We start from the raw sequence: 17,446 nt of genomic DNA, 5'->3' as shown, positions 1-17,446 counted from the left end.
ACCTTAACTTTCCCATAACAATTGTTTGAGGATAAGGCTCATTTTGGAATAAAACTGACACTGTCGACTGTAGATCCAATATCTGTTTGCCAATAATGAATTGAGCGGAAGATTGGATTTCCCTCTTGGCACGCAAAGTGTTTTTTGCTCAAGGGGTTACTTCTGTAACTAGTGGCTAGAGTCCAAATGGAATGAATCAAAAGAACTCTTCCTCTCTTTAAAACCACGTGACAGCTTCAAAACCAAACTATACAGTGTATAGCGATTGATTCATCTCCCGCTGACAAAATATACAACTTCTCTCTACTTCTTCGTATTAAAATTTAGAGTATGATTACCCATCAGGTTAACAATGGTAATTATTTCCTTCACCGTCCATGACCAATGTGTGCCTGAATTTAAACGGTATTTAATAGAAATTTGCCTTTAATGAGTTCCAATCAAAAGGGTTGAGACAAATAATCTCTCACAAACAGACAACGGCGTACCATGCGATAAGACAGAAAGTTATGACATGTTTAAGGACCTCTGCCCAGGAATAGTCAAAAACGTTTCCATTATCAAGTTCGTTTTGGCACTTAATTGTCCTTGAAAATAGCAAAAGTAAACAAAAACACTCCCTATTTAAGAAAATGCAAAAGGGTGTTGTATTAGCCAAAAATTAGAAAAAGTTTTGAAGTTCGATTGTATCATCCGAAAATACAGAAACAGTTTGGATAGAGAGACTTGCCGTGTTTACCTCTTAGCATCTTCCGATTGAACATTGCTCCAAAAAGTTAAAAGAATATTCTGAGTGCGTTGTTTGAGATGTTCGTTCTTAATTAGAAGACTCATTAACTTCGTCGCCTCTGTAAAGAGCATGTTCACATACTCGAGATCCTCAACGATTCTAAGGAAGTTACGCTTATACATTGCGTGAGGCTTGCGTGAAATTATCAAAACTGCTATGAGGTATTTCTTTCCTCGTGTGAATTTCCCTCGAAAATTGGCCAAAAACCAAGAGGTTAAAGGGTTACGTCATTCAATCTTTTAAACGCATATAATTACCTTCAAATCTAAGAATGACATACTGTTTTCAGTTTTCGGAGGTAAAAACAAAAACAAAAACAAAAACAAAAAAAATGCGAGGAGATGATGGGATTGAAGAAAACTGAGAAGCTTGAAAACATTTGGCTAGAGTTTTCGAGATTCACCAGGGATGGAGATACATGCTTTTACCTCAGTTTCAAAACGAGTCCTGTTGCACAACCTTTCATACAGAAATGAGTTTAATTGCAGGAAAATGACCGTGCAAGAAAAACTCATTTCAATATGAAAGGTTTTGCACCAAGACTCGTTGTGAAGCAGAGGTAAGAGGAACTCAGAAATGGCTTATGTGTCCCATGGGCCACGGGGTCAGAGTAGAAAAGCATTGAAGTAAACCCAAAGGAAATCGTTATAGTTCCCGAGGAATGTTCATTCATCGGTAAGAAAGAGCGAACTTGACATACTTGGCATGAATCGTATATTTGAACAGCGAGTTGTTAAGTAACAAGTTATGCAGTTAAACATCAAAAGCAATACATGCAAATTTATAGGTCTGGTCGCCTTTTACTAAGCCTTTCTTTGTAACCCACTCTGTAACTGCTTAACTTACTACTTATCCTTGGTACAGAATGGTACTCAAAAAATTTGTTTTCATGTACCGCCAGATTATCAGAACTTGAATTAAGGAGATTCTTGCCCTGTTAGGATCAAGAAGTTCATAATAATGGTATGCATTTTAACATAGGAGAGGTATAAGCTCAGTGACGCACTTGTTTTGCAGATCAAGATGAATGCTTAACAGACCGTGGAGGCTGTTCAGAGAAAGCAGAGTGTATTAATACACAGGGGTCTTACTACTGCCAATGTTATGATGGTTATTTTGGTGATGGAACGACCTGCGAAGGTAAGTGGATGGGTTTATCAAAGTGGTTCGTTTCAGTGAACATTATGACTTCCTGATTGACCGACAGAACGATTAGGCAACTGGTATACTGATCATATGGTCGATTTTCTGCCTGACTGACTAACCCACTCGCCTGAGCGACTGACTGACTGACCACCCGCCAGCTCACGGTCTGGATCCGCCACCGCTGACAGACCGATTGACCGACTGACTGATTAACCCGACTGAACAACAACCTAACAACAACTTTATGACTGACTGACTGACTGATTAACTCGACTGACTGACTAACCGATTGCCTCGCTGTCCGGCTGAGCGACTGACACTGACTGACTGACTGACTGACTGACTCGATGACTGACTGGCTGAGCGACTCATCAACTTACCAACTGACCGACTGACTGACTGGCTGACCGCCTGGCCGATTTATCGGCGTAGTGGCTGGCTTAATTACTTTCACACCGATTATCGAACTCAAGAGTGTCGTTCGGCAATGATACGTCGTAGCCTGTTTCATTAGCTGTAGAGTGCTTTGGACGTCTGTTTAGTTTTGGAGCAGCGCAAAATTAAAAGGCGAAGGAAAAATGGAAGCGAAGGGATTGGTAATGAGAACCATTTCCTCTCCGCATTCTTCCCGCCACCTTTTTTCTCTCACCGTTTATGCGCTGTTTTTCAACTAAACCTTAAACAGGCTGCCACGTTGTGGTCGATAAATAAACAAAAGCCTCTATTTGGCGCGGAAATATGCTTGGATTTATGTCCGCGGACATTATCTGTTCCGAGCAGCGAGCAGTTCTCCGAGAGCATAGCTCGAGGAAAACTGTGAGCTTTGAGAAACAGATAATGTCCAAGGAGAAATATCCGAGCACATTTGCTAAATGGAGCGCTAAATGGAGGCTATTGTGTATTATCCTTCAAATATTTTTTGCAACACGCGTGGTTTTGAAAATTGAGGAATATCGCTCGGATATTCCCCAGTTTTAGCTGGGGAATATTCAGTCACGTGACACGTTTAAACCAATCGCGCGCAAGCGAAAATATTTGATGAATTAAATATTGCAATCGATAATCAGGAAAGCCCCTTTTTGCAGACATCGACGAATGCGCTTTACCTGGAGCTAATAACTGTAATTTTTACTCACGATGTAACAACACGGAAGGATCGTTCTCCTGCACATGTAATCGAGGCTACACTGGGGATGGCTTCACTTGTTCAGGTAACAGCAGGAACGGTAGAAATCTTGAATATAGACACGTCCTAGGCTGCATAACTTGTTAATAACTGAGCCAGATATTTCCAACGCTACTTCATTTACAGCAAAAGAAGTCATTTCTCTCAAGCCTTCTTCATATTCCTGAAAGTTTGGAAGCTAAGAACTTAAACTTTTATTTGCAAAGTTGTCTAAGTCTCATTTTCTATAACACCCACAAGCGCTCTCATAGTCTACTTGAATCACGGAAAATCAAAAATCCACGAACGATAACCCAAAAGATTAACTGAATGATTGTAACAGATTTCCTTAATGGTTTCACGTAAACACAAAGCTATATTATGCTCCCTGGCACTCTGACGAAAAATCTGAGCTAGCTCAATTCCAGAAGACACAATTGAATGACTCACTTTTTCGTGCGATCTCCAATCCAGTGTTTGTGTTCTGGTGAAGCTTGATTGGTTTCAATACATGCAGCTCGATTTTTAAACGCTCTACTTTCGTCTCATAGCCTTATATTTATACTTATCTTTATGGGATTTTCTTATTATCTACTCTACGTAGATCTTGATGAATGTACTGTGGGTACACACAACTGTGGTGAAAATTCTAATTGCATCAATGATATCGGTTCATACTACTGTGACTGCAAGACCGGTTTCTTCGGTGATGGTGAAATTTGCGAAGGTGAGAGATTTGGAGGGACCTTGAATTCGATTGAGATAATACTCGTTTATCAATCTGTTGCTAGTGTCACTTGTAATTAGAGTGCTTCCTTCCTGCATAGAGTTGGCCTAGTTGACTTAAGCTCGGAAGGTTCGATATTTGCAACTTCTAATACAACCGTCTAGGAAGCTAAGAATCATTACCTCAACAAAGTCAATATGCTCTCTTCACAGATATTGACGAATGTTTTGACGGTCTGTTATGCGACATCAACGCGGACTGTGAGAACACAGCAGGTTCCTTCAATTGTTCATGTAAGAAAGGTTATACCGGGGATGGAGAAACATGCGAAGGTAAAACGCAAAACTTTCATTAAAACTGAAAGAGCTCTGTCTATCCACCCTAGTACAAATGTAGATCGTCAACCGAGTGCTCTATGCCCAGTTTCTTATTGGCACATCTCGTGACTTCATTGTTAAACAATTTGCTTAATCAGCATCAATATAATTATTTGAGAAGAGACAAATGCCGTACTCGGAATGAGAATATTATTAGGGAGTTTAAGAAAACCACGACGGCAACGTCAACGGCAACGTCGCTAAACAAAAGGTTTAACTAGGAGAATAATGGCTGTGCACGTGCATTATAATTCTTGGTACATTTACTCGGCCGTCCTCAGCAAAGTGACAACATGAAATGGCCAAATTAATTCTGCGTTGTCTGGAGAACGTGAACCACGAAGCTAATTTTCAAAATTTTTATTTCAAATTTATCGCTGCATCCTAGATTCAGTTTCGTGATAGCTTTGACAGTGATAAACAAAGCAAATGACTTTAGGGTACCGCGAGATTCGCAGGTAAAATATAAACTCATTTTTTTCGACGTTGTTCTCGACGTCCTTATTGCCAGCCATAAAAACTAAGGTCTTGCTCTATCCTTGGTTTATTCAGTAACATTGTTTCCTCGCTGATCTTTCAGTGTTGCTGTTATTAGAAGTCCTATAGTTGTTTTTTGTTGCTCTTTTAGCCGCATTAAATGAATTTAAGAACCCGCTGAAGAACAGGCACCGAGTTCTTAAGAAAAGAGCATGTTTTTCTTTTCAGATGTCGACGAATGTGACACTAATCAGAATGAATGTCATACCAATGCCATCTGCACGAATACTGACAGCAGTTATGTTTGCCGCTGCTTAAAAGGTTATCAAGGAGATGGTCGGATATGTGAAGGTAACAGAGATAAAAACTACTTTGGTTAACATTTTTATCTGCCATACTGTAGTCAGACTCCGAGTTAGCTAATGTGCTTTTTACGTTAATGGCTGTGGTGAGACTCAATAGCGTGGCCATTCAAATAAAAGCTATGAGGAGTACTTGCATATGATACTGTTAACATTATTTTACTACTAAATGTTGAGGCTTTGGGCGAATTTCTAATGTGCGACCATTCAATAAAAGCTCTAATGAGCATTATTTCAATGTGATGCTGTCTACTATACGATGGGTTAAACGCAAAGATTGGCCCATTCAAATAAAGGCTATTGAGGGATGCAAAATGTACGTGGTGTTGTTTTTTGTTTGCTTGAGCTCTTGCTATTGCAAACTGAGCCAGTACTAAGAAATACGAGTGACGGAAAGGAATCCACACGCCACAACCTTGAAAGGAGCGACCCATGCACAGTCTCACTAACAATTCACTTCACCATGTTGTTGGTTTCTCATTTTAGATGTCGACGAATGCGTTGATGGTTCGGCCGATTGTGGGACTGGAGCTGAGTGCATTAACTTAAATGGGACCTATGAATGCCAATGCCTGCTGGGATACCAGAAATCTGGGAACAACTGTACAGGTCGAGCACACATAACTTTACATATGATATGTTAAACATTTCTACGGGATAGCAAGAAAGACACTGTGGTACTCATAGGTTCTGGATATCGCTTTCTTCTTGCAGATATCAATGAATGTGAATCACCAGAGTCCAACAGTTGCGACATCAACGCTCTGTGTACAAATACAGAAGGCTCATATGTATGCCGCTGCAAAAGGGGATACGAAGGAGATGGAACGATTTGTAAAGGTAAATCCTTTTATACGCATTAGGTATGTAGAATATCTCACACCCTATCACGGCACCCATCTCATCTTAACAATTTCTCTTTAGACGTTGATGAATGTGCATCAGGGTCGGCAGAATGCGGGCCTGGAGCTGACTGTTTTAACCTAAATGGAAGTTTTGCTTGTCAATGCCGAGTTGGATTTGAGAAGATTGGTAACAACTGCACAGGTCAGACAAACTATATTCCACAATTGTACATTAATTAGTTATCAGAGGAACCTTTTTGTTACAACTACTAAGTGAGTGCTTATTTATATGCTCAGTTGGCGGGCTACAAAACGCGAGCTAGAAGCTAACATGAACAAGGTAAATTTAGGTACGTTTATGCCAAATCGTAATAGAAGCACTAGCTGAGTTTACGATTCTTGTCTTCTGATTTCTCAATCATTTACCATGCTACTTGGCAACTTCAATGACGTAACGCGCAGACTCGGTTACTGTCAGAGTTAGGATTTCTCCCAGAAACTGGCACTAGTACCCCACTTTGGAAAGGAATTGATTTTGAATGAGTGTTAACCCTTCATTGGAATTATTGTGGGTCAAAACGTCACCTCGAACGGGGAAGCAATCCCATACTTTTACCAAGTAATGTTATAAACTATGTACCTTCACCCTGGCCTTATCATGTTATTGCAGACATTGATGAATGTGAATCCGCCGTGTCCAACAATTGCAATGTAAACGCACTCTGCACAAACACAGAAGGCTCGTATGTCTGTCGCTGCCAGAGAGGATACGAAGGAGATGGAATCCTTTGCAACGGTACAATGTTATTATGTTATGTGATCATAGTGCACGGTGTAATGATACACTATGTAAGGCGACGCGTACTGTCTCCAGTAACGTTTGAACTGGCTATAATTGAGAACGGTCAAAAGAGGAGGTTCTGCAGGGTTATTGCAAGCAACAGCGGCGCTTTTAGTCGTGCAATGTTAAAAAGTGTGTGGTCAAGTTTAAAATTTAACGGCTTACATTGGGTAGGCCAGGAAAAGATTCAGTTACCAACCTCTAAATCGATTCAGCCTTTCATGATTGAGGTTTTCCCTCTATGTATATGCAGGGCGTAATATTTTTTTTCTTATTTCAGACGTAGACGAATGCGTTGCCGGCACAGCTGAGTGTGGGACTGGAGCTGAGTGTGCTAACTTAAACGGAAGCTTTGCTTGTCGATGTCTGGCGGGATTTCAGAAGTCTGGGAACGACTGTACAGGTCTGACAATAAGTACTTTTCATGCTTTTATTTACTTACAGTTTCAGCCCAAACTCAACTTATCCAGACCTTTACATATGTATATGTAGGAAATACAGTCAAATTTTATTTGGCATGCAAGTACTCTTCCGTTAAGGTTTCACGCGCAAGTTGCGAGACCGCGATCGCCCTTCAACTCTAGATCTTGCTACTGGCTTCGCCGCTTGTGTGTGTGACGCAAACGTAAGCCTGCTTTCGAACTTAAGTTTATACAAAGAAATGTATTATAAATCACGTGTGGTCAACTGAAATGAGTGGTTACTATCTCGTATGTTCATACCAAGATTCATTTTTTGCGACTTCTTTGTTTAACAAGAATCAGAATTTGCTTTCTACTTGATATCGAATTACAAAAGGAAACTTAACGTTATCATTTCCATTTTAGATATTGATGAATGTGAATCACTAGAGTCTAACGATTGCGATGCCAACGCGATGTGTACAAATACAGAGGGCTCATATGTCTGTCGCTGCAGAAGAGGATACGAAGGAGATGGAAGGTTCTGCTTAGGTAATTACAATTAGTTCCCTATTTCCAGGTTGATTTGCTTTGTAACTGCGGTAATGTAATTTTCATTAATATGCATAGCTTATTCACGGTTGCCGGTTTCGATTTTACACACAACGTATGTCATCGTTTTTTGCTTTGAATATCATGTTGTTTGCTTTATTGGATTGCTTATACGTCTGTAATCGATACTTGTGCAGAAGGGATGACCACAACGCCAGCTGCGTGTCTGGGCAAAGGGTATGCACGATGCCAAGTTCAACAGGGCGATCTCGAGCTTCAGGGATTTTAAGTTGTTGATAGGGGTGCAGTTTTCTTTTTTACTTTAGCTAAAAACAATTGTATTAACTCAATCCTCCGTTGGAAAAAAGATGGCGACTGGTACATTTACCCATAGTTCTTAGCGCACGAAAATCGTAACAACGTTCATAAGAACGTACAGAAGAGTGACAAAATCTTCAAACCTAGGCTACACAACGTCCTTAGTACAGGGACAAATACGGTAAAAATTTGGCTTTCTTAGTGCTTTATAGGCTGTGTTAGGTTCGCAAGGTATTGTGGTAAAATGTACAGCCGCCATCTTTTTTCCTACGGTGGATTCGAAACTGAACAACTGGCGGAATAGGCATACTCACGTTCTCGTTATTTCAGATGTCGACGAATGTTCTGTTGACATAGCCGCATGTGGGACTGGATCTGAATGTGTTAATTTAAACGGAACTTTTTCTTGTCAATGCCTGGTGGGATTTGAAAAGACTGGAAGCAACTGTACAGGTCTGATAAATTCAGTAAAGTTTACGTACATTTTACTTACCGTTGGAACCGAATAATTAGTGGTTGAATAAATTCAAATTAGTGGTTAATAGATATCCTTGTGTGTTTATTTCGCATGTTTTGGTTGGCGGTAAAAATTAGATCGGACGGACGATAGCTTGATGCACCTTACACTACAGACGTCAATCCTCAGTTCCAAATGTACTACTTGTATAAATACACCACTTTTGTCATTACCAAATTTTGAAATAGCAAATTGAAGTTTAAACATGTTCAATATGTGACATGCCAGTGGAGCTACACAGTCCAACATTCTTAAGTTTACACACTGAAAGAATAAGTCAGGTAAGAAACAAACAAACAAACGAATTGCAAAGAGTTAGGGACAAAACAGAAAATGTGCGAGTAGTTGCGAACGGCTAACTGTTGTTTAGACTCCTCGACAGAATTTTGCGATGGATCTCCATTATGGAGGGTGCTATCACCTACCATGGCTATGCCTAAAGGGTATTAGAGGTTGCACTCATGATAGTTATTATTGCAGATAAAGACGAATGCGAGTCTCCAGAATCAAACAATTGCGATGTAAACACGCTCTGTACAAATACAGAAGGCTCGTATGTCTGTCGCTGCAGGAGTGGATACGAAGGAGATGGAATCCTTTGCGAAGGTAACTACCAATAATTTGGTATTAGCATTGTACTACATGGTTTGCTTTAGAATTAACTTGTAGTCTACAGGACCAACGTTTTTGGGGGGTTATTGTTTTAATGAGAACTAAGTAAAACGCGGCCCGCCCTTTTGTTTTCGCGGGTTCGCAAATGATCCCAGGACCGCAAATGATCCCGGACCGCAAACGATCCCCAAATTGAACGGCAAATGGTCCCGGACCGGAAATGGTCCCGGACCGGAAATGATCCCGGACCGGAAATGATCCCCATATTGGACCGCAAATGATCCTGATCAAAAAATAACGAATGGCATGGATGGTGGGATTGTGTGGATAGGGAATTGGCGTACGTGAATACCGATGTTTTTATTAAAGCCATCTTATAATTATAATGGCTTACAACTTGCTTTTTTTTCATACTTTCGACTAAATTTTGTTGCTAACTACGATGTTATGAATATCACTACTCAATCATCAAAACACGACTTGGCTTGTATTTCTTTGCAATTAATTCCCAGTAAAATTAAGATCAGTGCAACATACGCTACATATCCTCCTTTGTCAAACATTGATATTTCGGTGTAATAGTTAAATCACATTTTATCAGCAGTTAACGCCACTCGTCTAAAGTTTTAAACTAAAATCTAACCATGAAGTAACTATCACAGAAGACGCTGTCACCTGAGTAGACCCACAAGCCTACAACGCTTCATCACTCTGTAAAACAGCAAGTGTGTAGCACTGGAAATTTGAGCAAATTTATTTTCTAATTTTTCCTTGGTCGTATTTTGGCTTTAATCCCTCGGAAATGACTATTTGAGTATTCTAAGAAGCCAAAATTCCAAGCTATATTTATGAAGTTCAGCTTCATGACCACGCAAGGCCAAGGCTTGCACTTCGTTTTGACAATCAGCTGTTTGATAGATGTGTTATACTATCGCCACCGGGGTTTCGAGAATGTTTACAAATATGTGTTTTTCTAAGACTGATAATTCAATAGATCGTCTTCACGTGACGTGTTTTTATCCTCATAAGGCATAAGAGGCGGTATATTTATATCTGTTTACAATTAGCGTGCTTCGTTTGGAAACCAGAGCATTTTGAATTTCAGGGTTATGGAGGTTGCGTGACACAAGGCTAAGATCGAGTTTGTTGAAAAATATATACTTATCTCATGATTTTGAGCCTTTTTAGAAGTTAGATTATTAGGAAAAGTGCTTATGTAAATGCTTGTTTGTTTAGTACTGATGATTAGTCGCCTAGAAAGCCAAAGCAAGTTCCAGATGTTTACACTATATTCCGGCTGCCATATTGGTGTACCACGGATGTACACCAACATGGCGTTTTCTTACTGGGCTCTGTAAATTTCTGGGAAACATTTACGACGAATACCTGAAGTTTGGGGAAACGCACAGGCCTAAAACTTGGAGACGTGTCTTATTTAGATATCTTCTATAGCGTACATCACAATTTCTTAGCTTTTTCCATTGGTTGGTTTTCGATTTATTATTATTTTTTTTTATTGCGTGACAGTTAAAACATACCGTACCCTTCGAAGAACAAAACAGCAACTGTGGAGTATATTTTTTGTAAAATGATAAAATATGACTTTTAGTTCATAATTTTTGTACATGTTCTCACCTTCCTCTGATATAAATCCATGCCATTCCTTATTTTTTTTGATCGGGATCATTTGCGGTCCAATATGGGGATCATTTTCGGTCCGGGATCATTTGCGGTTCAATTTGGGGATCATTTGCGGTCCGGGATCATTTGCGGTCCGGGATCATTTGCGGTCCGGGATCATTTGCGGTCCAGGGATCATTTGCGCACCCGTACAGTACATTGTGAAGCATGCTTTTCCTTTTAGCAATAAAACCGTCTTTTGTCTGCCATCCTAAATGTCAAGACAACGCTAAGTACAAGAACGTGACGAATACTCCTGTCTGCAAGTGCAAGGCGGGATTTACTGAGAATGGCATCACCTCCACAAGTTTGCAATGAGGCAATTCTTCACTACTTTGCTTTACGTCATTTCGCTTGAAATCTCAAATTCGTCTACGTGAATGCTCCTTGACTAGTCATGGCAACGCATCGGTTAATTTGCAACATTTGTATATATGCATTATTAAATTTTGTTAAAATTGAAAACGAAAGTCGACCTGATGATACATACCTACTGAACACTATTCACGATCATTTCTATTGCAGACATTGACGAGTGTGCATCATCAGACTCCAACAATTGCGATGTAAATGCACTATGTACAAATACAGAAGGCTCGTATGTCTGTCGCTGCAAGAGGGGATACGAAGGAGATGGATTATACTGCAACGGTAATCACGTGATATCTGATCGGACTTCTTTAACTCTTTCCTCCTCATCTTGAATAACCTCTGCCTCCATTTGCCTCCATACGATTTCGCACTCGTATATAGCCTGAAAAGATATTTTCTCCATGTTAAAACTGTTTCCCTGTCATCAAAATTAAAGGCGAAGAGTGTTGCGCTCAATTTATTTTAAAATCCGGGCCAAAGGATAGCTTAAACCCTCGCTTTCGTCTGGCCCGAGACTCTCAAGAGCTCTCAGCGTTCTGGTCAATACAAGTGCGTTTTTCGCTCGAGTGAAAAACACCTGCCCAAACGACAGTTCTTGAAAGTCAACGCGGGGTTTTCTCGTTTGGTCCGCACTTGCTGGTTGTCTCTATCTTTCTCGTTTACCACGGGCTAAACCCTTTCCGTTGATTACTGATTCTACACACAGTTACTGCAGTCTTGTAGTGACATTTTGAGGTTGTAGAAGCGTATTGCGAATTTTTTATTATCTTTTTTTTTTTGCCAGTGTCCGTTCCAACTCTTGTCTGTGATCCCGAGTGTGACGTGAACGCTGAATGCAAAGACTTTTCTGGTACTGCTGGCTGCATGTGTAAGGCAGGATTTGACGGCGACGGAGTAACTTGTACAGGTTAGTAAACACTTGGAATTTCAAGTAATAACATGATTTCAGTGAGAGATATCTGAATGGTGCCTATCAAGAAATGCCAAGCCTGAAAAAAAAAAACATGTAAATAGTGGGAAATGTTTGGATTGACAGACTCTAGTTCCTGAAACATAATGAACTTTTCACTTCAGATGTTGACGAATGCGATTCTCCAGGCGCAAATCAATGTCACGAAAATGCGATGTGCACAAATACCGAAGGCTCTTATGTTTGCCGTTGCAAGAAAGGATTTCAGGGAAATGGATTTACATGTACACGTGAGTAAATGTTGATGGAACTCGATAATGCTTGCATACGACGGCCGGTTAAAATTTTCCATCTTCTCTTGTAGCGAAAGTGCCTCCATTTGTCTGCAATCCCAAGTGTGATGATAACGCTGACTGCAAAAACTTCACCGGTACTCCTAGCTGCATGTGCAAGGCGGGCTTTGATGGGGACGGTATCACTTGCACAGGTTGGTTAACATCTGTGGTGGTGAAATAGTTTCTCTAAGCGAGGTGTTAATGTGTTCAGTCCTAACAAGAAAAGACCATACTTCGAAGCTACAGAGGGGCGGCAGGGAATGATTAAATTTTCAATACAGTTCGCTTACGGAACTTTTTCCCTCAGATTTTGACGAATGCAGTTCTTCAGGTGGTAATCAATGTCATCAAGATGCAATGTGCACAAATACAGAAGGTTCTTACGTCTGCCGCTGTAAAAAAGGATTTGTAGGCAATGGATTCTCGTGTGCACGTGAGTAACTCGTAAGTTTAGGTGGCCCTTTTCGTTAGTCATTCTTGAGTCCCAATAGTAGCCTGTTATTTGTTGGGTACTGTTTCAAAACAGTTCTTTTTTGACGAATTTGGCTCCTCAAAATCTCTCTCAAACTGTTGACAAGTGTCCCTTTTAATTTTGCTGATGGAGACTACTTCAAAGCAATGACGAGTTAAGTTTTCTTTTTGTTCCCCAGGGGAAGAGCCCTCTTTTATCTGCGATCCCCAATGTGACGTCAACGCTGATTGCAAGAACTTTACTGGAACCCCAGAATGCATGTGCAAGGCGGGATTTGATGGAAGTGGAATTACATGCACGGGTAAGTCAAAGCGTATGTTACAAGTTATACAACAAATCGCCTCTTGGATATTAATAGGAAGACATATAATAAGCTGTCAAAGCAAGAATCCAACTCTTTTAGGGTCAAGGACTGATTCTTAAACTTTCTTGTTGTACCGTTTGCAGATGTTGATGAATGTTCCCTTCCTGGTGGTAGTGTATGTGACCCCGACGCTCTGTGTACAAACACTGAAGGATCCTACATCTGCCGCTGTTTACGAGGTTTTGAAGGAGATGGCAGAAACTGTACAGGTAAAGTTTCATTTGTATCTTGGTACTCTAGTTATTGTAGTCTTATCGTAATTCGGCAAGCAAAACTGCTAACAGTCGATCTCTTGCAGATGTTGATGAATGCGCAAGTTCTGACGGAAATACCTGTGACGTGAATGCAATGTGTACCAACAATGAGGGCTCTTACGTTTGTCGCTGCCTAACAGGCTTTACTGGAGACGGAAAGTCTTGTAGTGGTAACTTCCGAGGAAATCTAACTATAATTAAATGACCATTAGTGCTTTTCGCTTAAACCGTTCTTCTCCTGAGCGATTCATAAGGGTGGGAGGCTTTTGATTTGGCGCACATATTTGCATGCAGGAATCTGCGATCAGTCGTTCTTTTTTCTCCCTTCCGCTAAGAAAAAAGAGCACCTCACCGCAGGTTATGTATCCAATGGCGAACAGGACAGAAGAAAGATCCCCTTACTCTTAGCATATTCAATTCATGCATATACAGTCGTTTTAGTGGAGTGGTGAATATTTCGATTATTTATGCTCAATTGAGTCTCGAAATATGTGCCAGCTCCCCTAGTACAACGTCGGTTACGTCCATCCGGTTAACAGTACCGGTTTCTTGACAAATATTCGTAAATGCACTCGAGGAGTCAGAAATAGCCCTATGACTCCAAACGTGGTCACTTAAGCTTGGTCCCATTAGGGTGTACACTTCATTTTGCCTAACAATCCCCCTTTTCCCGGCTCAAAGACATCGGATCCGTGAACTCTACAATATAAAAGAAATGAGTGTTTTCCCTACGAGTATGATGAATACTCTGATTGTACTTTTGACCATTTTCCTCAGCTGTTGACGTGGGGACTTGCAATCCCCCTTGCACTGGAAACAAGGTGTGTCAGAATTTCAGTGGAGATCCCGAATGTGTCTGTGCAGATGGTTTTAGTGGTGAAGACAATTGTACAGGTATATTGGACAACATCAGTTGTTATGATCATCTTGGAAATAAAACCATGCTTTGTCAGAATTAGAGCGGAGCTCTTGATTACCGGTTTCCCGTACAGCTACTATAGCCAGTACAGAGAGATTAATAAGCAATTAGTTTATGACTTACGGATACTTTCAACAAATCCAATTGTCAATGGTCAATCACTTAGTACGTTTCTTGGTAATTAACGATAATAGTATGCTTTGGCTTTATTGTTTTGAGCGAATGGTTGAAGCATTTGCAGAACATAAAATGTCAATGAAAAAGTGAAATCCACCCTACTACCTGGTAGACAAACATGTTTCAGTAGAGAAACCCCCCGTTCTTAAATTGTGAGATGAAATTATGAACACTGCCCTTCGTTTTAAATCCGAAGCAAACGATTCCGGCCAAAATATTGCTCCTTTGAGCATTACGTATTCCTAATTTAAGATGGATGTAAGAGTTTCATTTTCGTGCTGATAGAAACCGCAGTTGAATAGTGATATTACGATTAATTACGATTTGCCATAATTTATTTTCATTGCATTTTAAGAGTATGTTTTGTTTAATTTACTTGAGATATCGATGAATGTGCTGATGACGAAAACGACTGTGACACTAATGCGCTGTGTACCAACACTGAGGGGTCATACATTTGTCGCTGTCTAAGAGGATATGAAGGCGATGGTAGAAACTGTGTAGGTATGTGTCATTTGCTTGCTGAGTCTTCTTGTATCTATCATTTGAGAAAAAAATATATATTAGTTTGTGTATTGAACATGTTGCATTCTTTGCAGCCATCACGCCAAGCTGTTCTCCATCATGTGGTGCGAATGCGTTCTGCCAGGAAGGTGTTTGTGTTTGTAATGTTGGTTACCTAGGTGACGGATACAACTGCACAGGTTTGAATGACAGGCATATTTGCCTTTCTTGCCTAATTTTTGATACCAATTACTTTGAAGCGACTAACCAAGATCAATATTAAGGTAACCTCTTCTCCAATCCGGCGATTTCCCATACAGTTTCAGATATTGACGAATGTGCAAGTCCTGAGACAAATGAATGTGATCCTAATGCCTTGTGTACCAACACCGAAGGATCCTACATCTGTCGCTGTACTCGAGGATACGAAGGAGATGGTAGGATCTGCACAGGTAAAACTGCTAATATCTCTTAAGCTTGTTAGCTCAAGGGCTTTTGCTTACTAGCTGTCTACGTGCCTTGGGACTTAAAGAAGCAGTTTTGTCATGTTTGTGCACTGTAGATACAGATGAATGCTCATCAGCTACATTTTTTCCAAAGGTGCTAGAAAATCATTCTAAGATTAATATGCTTTCTCTTCCAAGGGATGGTCGATTTTGCGCGGGTAAAACTCCCACAGCCACGCTAACGTGGCTAGTATGATAAGGTCCAGTAAAATGAAATTGGCACCCTTTTCTATTATTATTTTTTCGCTACAGATGCTGATGAGTGTGCAAGTCCTGAAACAAACAGTTGTCACTCAAACGCCATGTGTACCAACTCTGAGGGCTCTTATGTTTGTCGCTGTCTAAAAGGATACGGTGGAGATGGGAGAAACTGTACAGGTAAAATTGATAGGGGTACCTCTTCTCCACACTTCTGGCATCGGGTTGTGGTTTTCCTCTGTCGCCAAGTTGGAGAGGACGAACTATAACATACGTGACCATAAGACCTGAGTACGAGCACGAAAATTTAGTACGAGTATGACTTTCCCAAGCTAGTGCTTAGGCTTTCGATTATCAATTGTCACAGTCTCCTGTTCAACTGGTCAGCAACAGGGAGAAGAGAAGGCTTTGGTAACTGGTTTGAAATTCTAACGTCGTAACCAGATTAGATCCCGTACTACTACCTGAAGGTTCCTATAAACAACATAGGAGAAAAAGTTGTTTACATATAAAAAGGTTCCTTCAGTAACAACATAGAAGAAGAAGTTTGTTTATATATAACTCTATTTGTAGATATTGATGAGTGCGGAACTCCGGCGACAATCGAATGTGATCCAAACTCCATGTGCACCAACACGGAAGGCTCGTATGTCTGTCGCTGTTTTGAAGGATATGAGGGTGATGGACGGACATGTACAGGTATCTGAATACTGTTATGAAATCGATAAATCAAACATTATGGCATGATTTTCAAGTTATAATTCATATTCGATGATGAGTTTGCTCCACTTTTGCAGCATGAAACATTTATAATCTTTTTGTGCAAATTTTCCTGCATGACGCCAAACATTTGCAGGCGAAGTGGATAGTCTTTTATTGTCAACTTTGGTCATTATTATAATAGTTCTTTCGAAAAAACCTGCTCTTACGTTCTTCCTCCTGTTGGCAGACGTTGATGAATGTGCGAGCCCCGAATTAAACGAGTGTGATCCCAACGCCATTTGTACTAACACTGAAGGATCCTATGTCTGTCGCTGTATAAAGAATTTCGAGGGTGATGGTAGAAACTGCACAGGTAAAACTTGTATCGTAATTTCGCTGTCTCTAATGTTAGTTATCATGAGTAATTTTAAGAGTGCCTGCCTGTAAAAATCAGACAAATTCTTACTTTTGCGGTAAGGGTCGAAAATTCGATTTCGCTGATATTCCTATGGTAGATAGGCTAGCGCATGACAACAACTACTGGATAGTTTTTTTTTGGCAAAATATCCTTTTATTTCAAAGAAATATGCAAATTACCAAATTCCGTTAAAATCGTCATTTGACGCACCATTTTATTAAACAAGTTTGAGAGCCTCGCATGCAAACCCACATCATTCTTCCGTCTTTAAAACACTCAAATATTTTTGTGCAATGTTTAAATGTGTAGTGGGTTGATTTTAGGGAATACTGCGTTGTCTTTTTGGGTGCAAAATAATTAAATTTCGAAGACATGTATTTCATTCACTTAAAAGTACTTCGTAACAATAATTGATTTTCACCATGTGCGAAACCTTCAAATGGATTAAGCTTCTGGTGTTTGAATAGCAGAAGAATGGTCTACAGATTCCTGTAAAAATTTCTTT

At 40.2% G+C, this 17,446-nt stretch overlaps 1 protein-coding gene across 13 annotated transcripts in view; it reads left to right on the top strand.

The window, feature by feature from the left end:
• LOC110058624 (uncharacterized) overlaps positions 1–17,446 on the top strand; it is a 147,400-nt gene that overhangs the window by 17,856 nt on the left and 112,098 nt on the right. For all 13 annotated transcript variants that reach the window (XM_089285180.1, XM_089285168.1, XM_089285178.1 and 10 more), the window contains 27 exons: positions 1,808–1,930; positions 3,022–3,147; positions 3,706–3,828; positions 4,041–4,160; positions 4,911–5,033; positions 5,531–5,653; positions 5,759–5,884; positions 5,969–6,091; positions 6,560–6,685; positions 7,011–7,133; positions 7,558–7,683; positions 8,332–8,454; positions 8,999–9,124; positions 11,336–11,461; positions 11,967–12,089; positions 12,257–12,382; positions 12,457–12,579; positions 12,735–12,860; positions 13,078–13,200; positions 13,347–13,472; positions 13,562–13,687; positions 14,295–14,411; positions 14,995–15,117; positions 15,213–15,317; positions 15,876–16,001; positions 16,395–16,520; positions 16,771–16,896. In XM_089285180.1, the coding sequence (XP_089141306.1) occupies positions 1,808–1,930; positions 3,022–3,147; positions 3,706–3,828; positions 4,041–4,160; positions 4,911–5,033; positions 5,531–5,653; positions 5,759–5,884; positions 5,969–6,091; positions 6,560–6,685; positions 7,011–7,133; positions 7,558–7,683; positions 8,332–8,454; positions 8,999–9,124; positions 11,336–11,461; positions 11,967–12,089; positions 12,257–12,382; positions 12,457–12,579; positions 12,735–12,860; positions 13,078–13,200; positions 13,347–13,472; positions 13,562–13,687; positions 14,295–14,411; positions 14,995–15,117; positions 15,213–15,317; positions 15,876–16,001; positions 16,395–16,520; positions 16,771–16,896 (3,333 nt within the window). The remainder of the gene's footprint in view (positions 1–1,807; positions 1,931–3,021; positions 3,148–3,705; positions 3,829–4,040; positions 4,161–4,910; positions 5,034–5,530; positions 5,654–5,758; positions 5,885–5,968; positions 6,092–6,559; positions 6,686–7,010; positions 7,134–7,557; positions 7,684–8,331; positions 8,455–8,998; positions 9,125–11,335; positions 11,462–11,966; positions 12,090–12,256; positions 12,383–12,456; positions 12,580–12,734; positions 12,861–13,077; positions 13,201–13,346; positions 13,473–13,561; positions 13,688–14,294; positions 14,412–14,994; positions 15,118–15,212; positions 15,318–15,875; positions 16,002–16,394; positions 16,521–16,770; positions 16,897–17,446) is intronic.

Source organism: Orbicella faveolata, unplaced genomic scaffold, assembly GCF_042242905.1.
Source record: "Orbicella faveolata isolate gen_17 unplaced genomic scaffold, um_ofav_v1 contig_13, whole genome shotgun sequence".
Taxonomy (NCBI): domain Eukaryota; kingdom Metazoa; phylum Cnidaria; class Anthozoa; order Scleractinia; family Merulinidae; genus Orbicella; species Orbicella faveolata.
The sequence above is the reverse complement of the archived record's forward strand: the minus strand, read 5'-3'. Positions and strand labels throughout refer to the sequence as shown.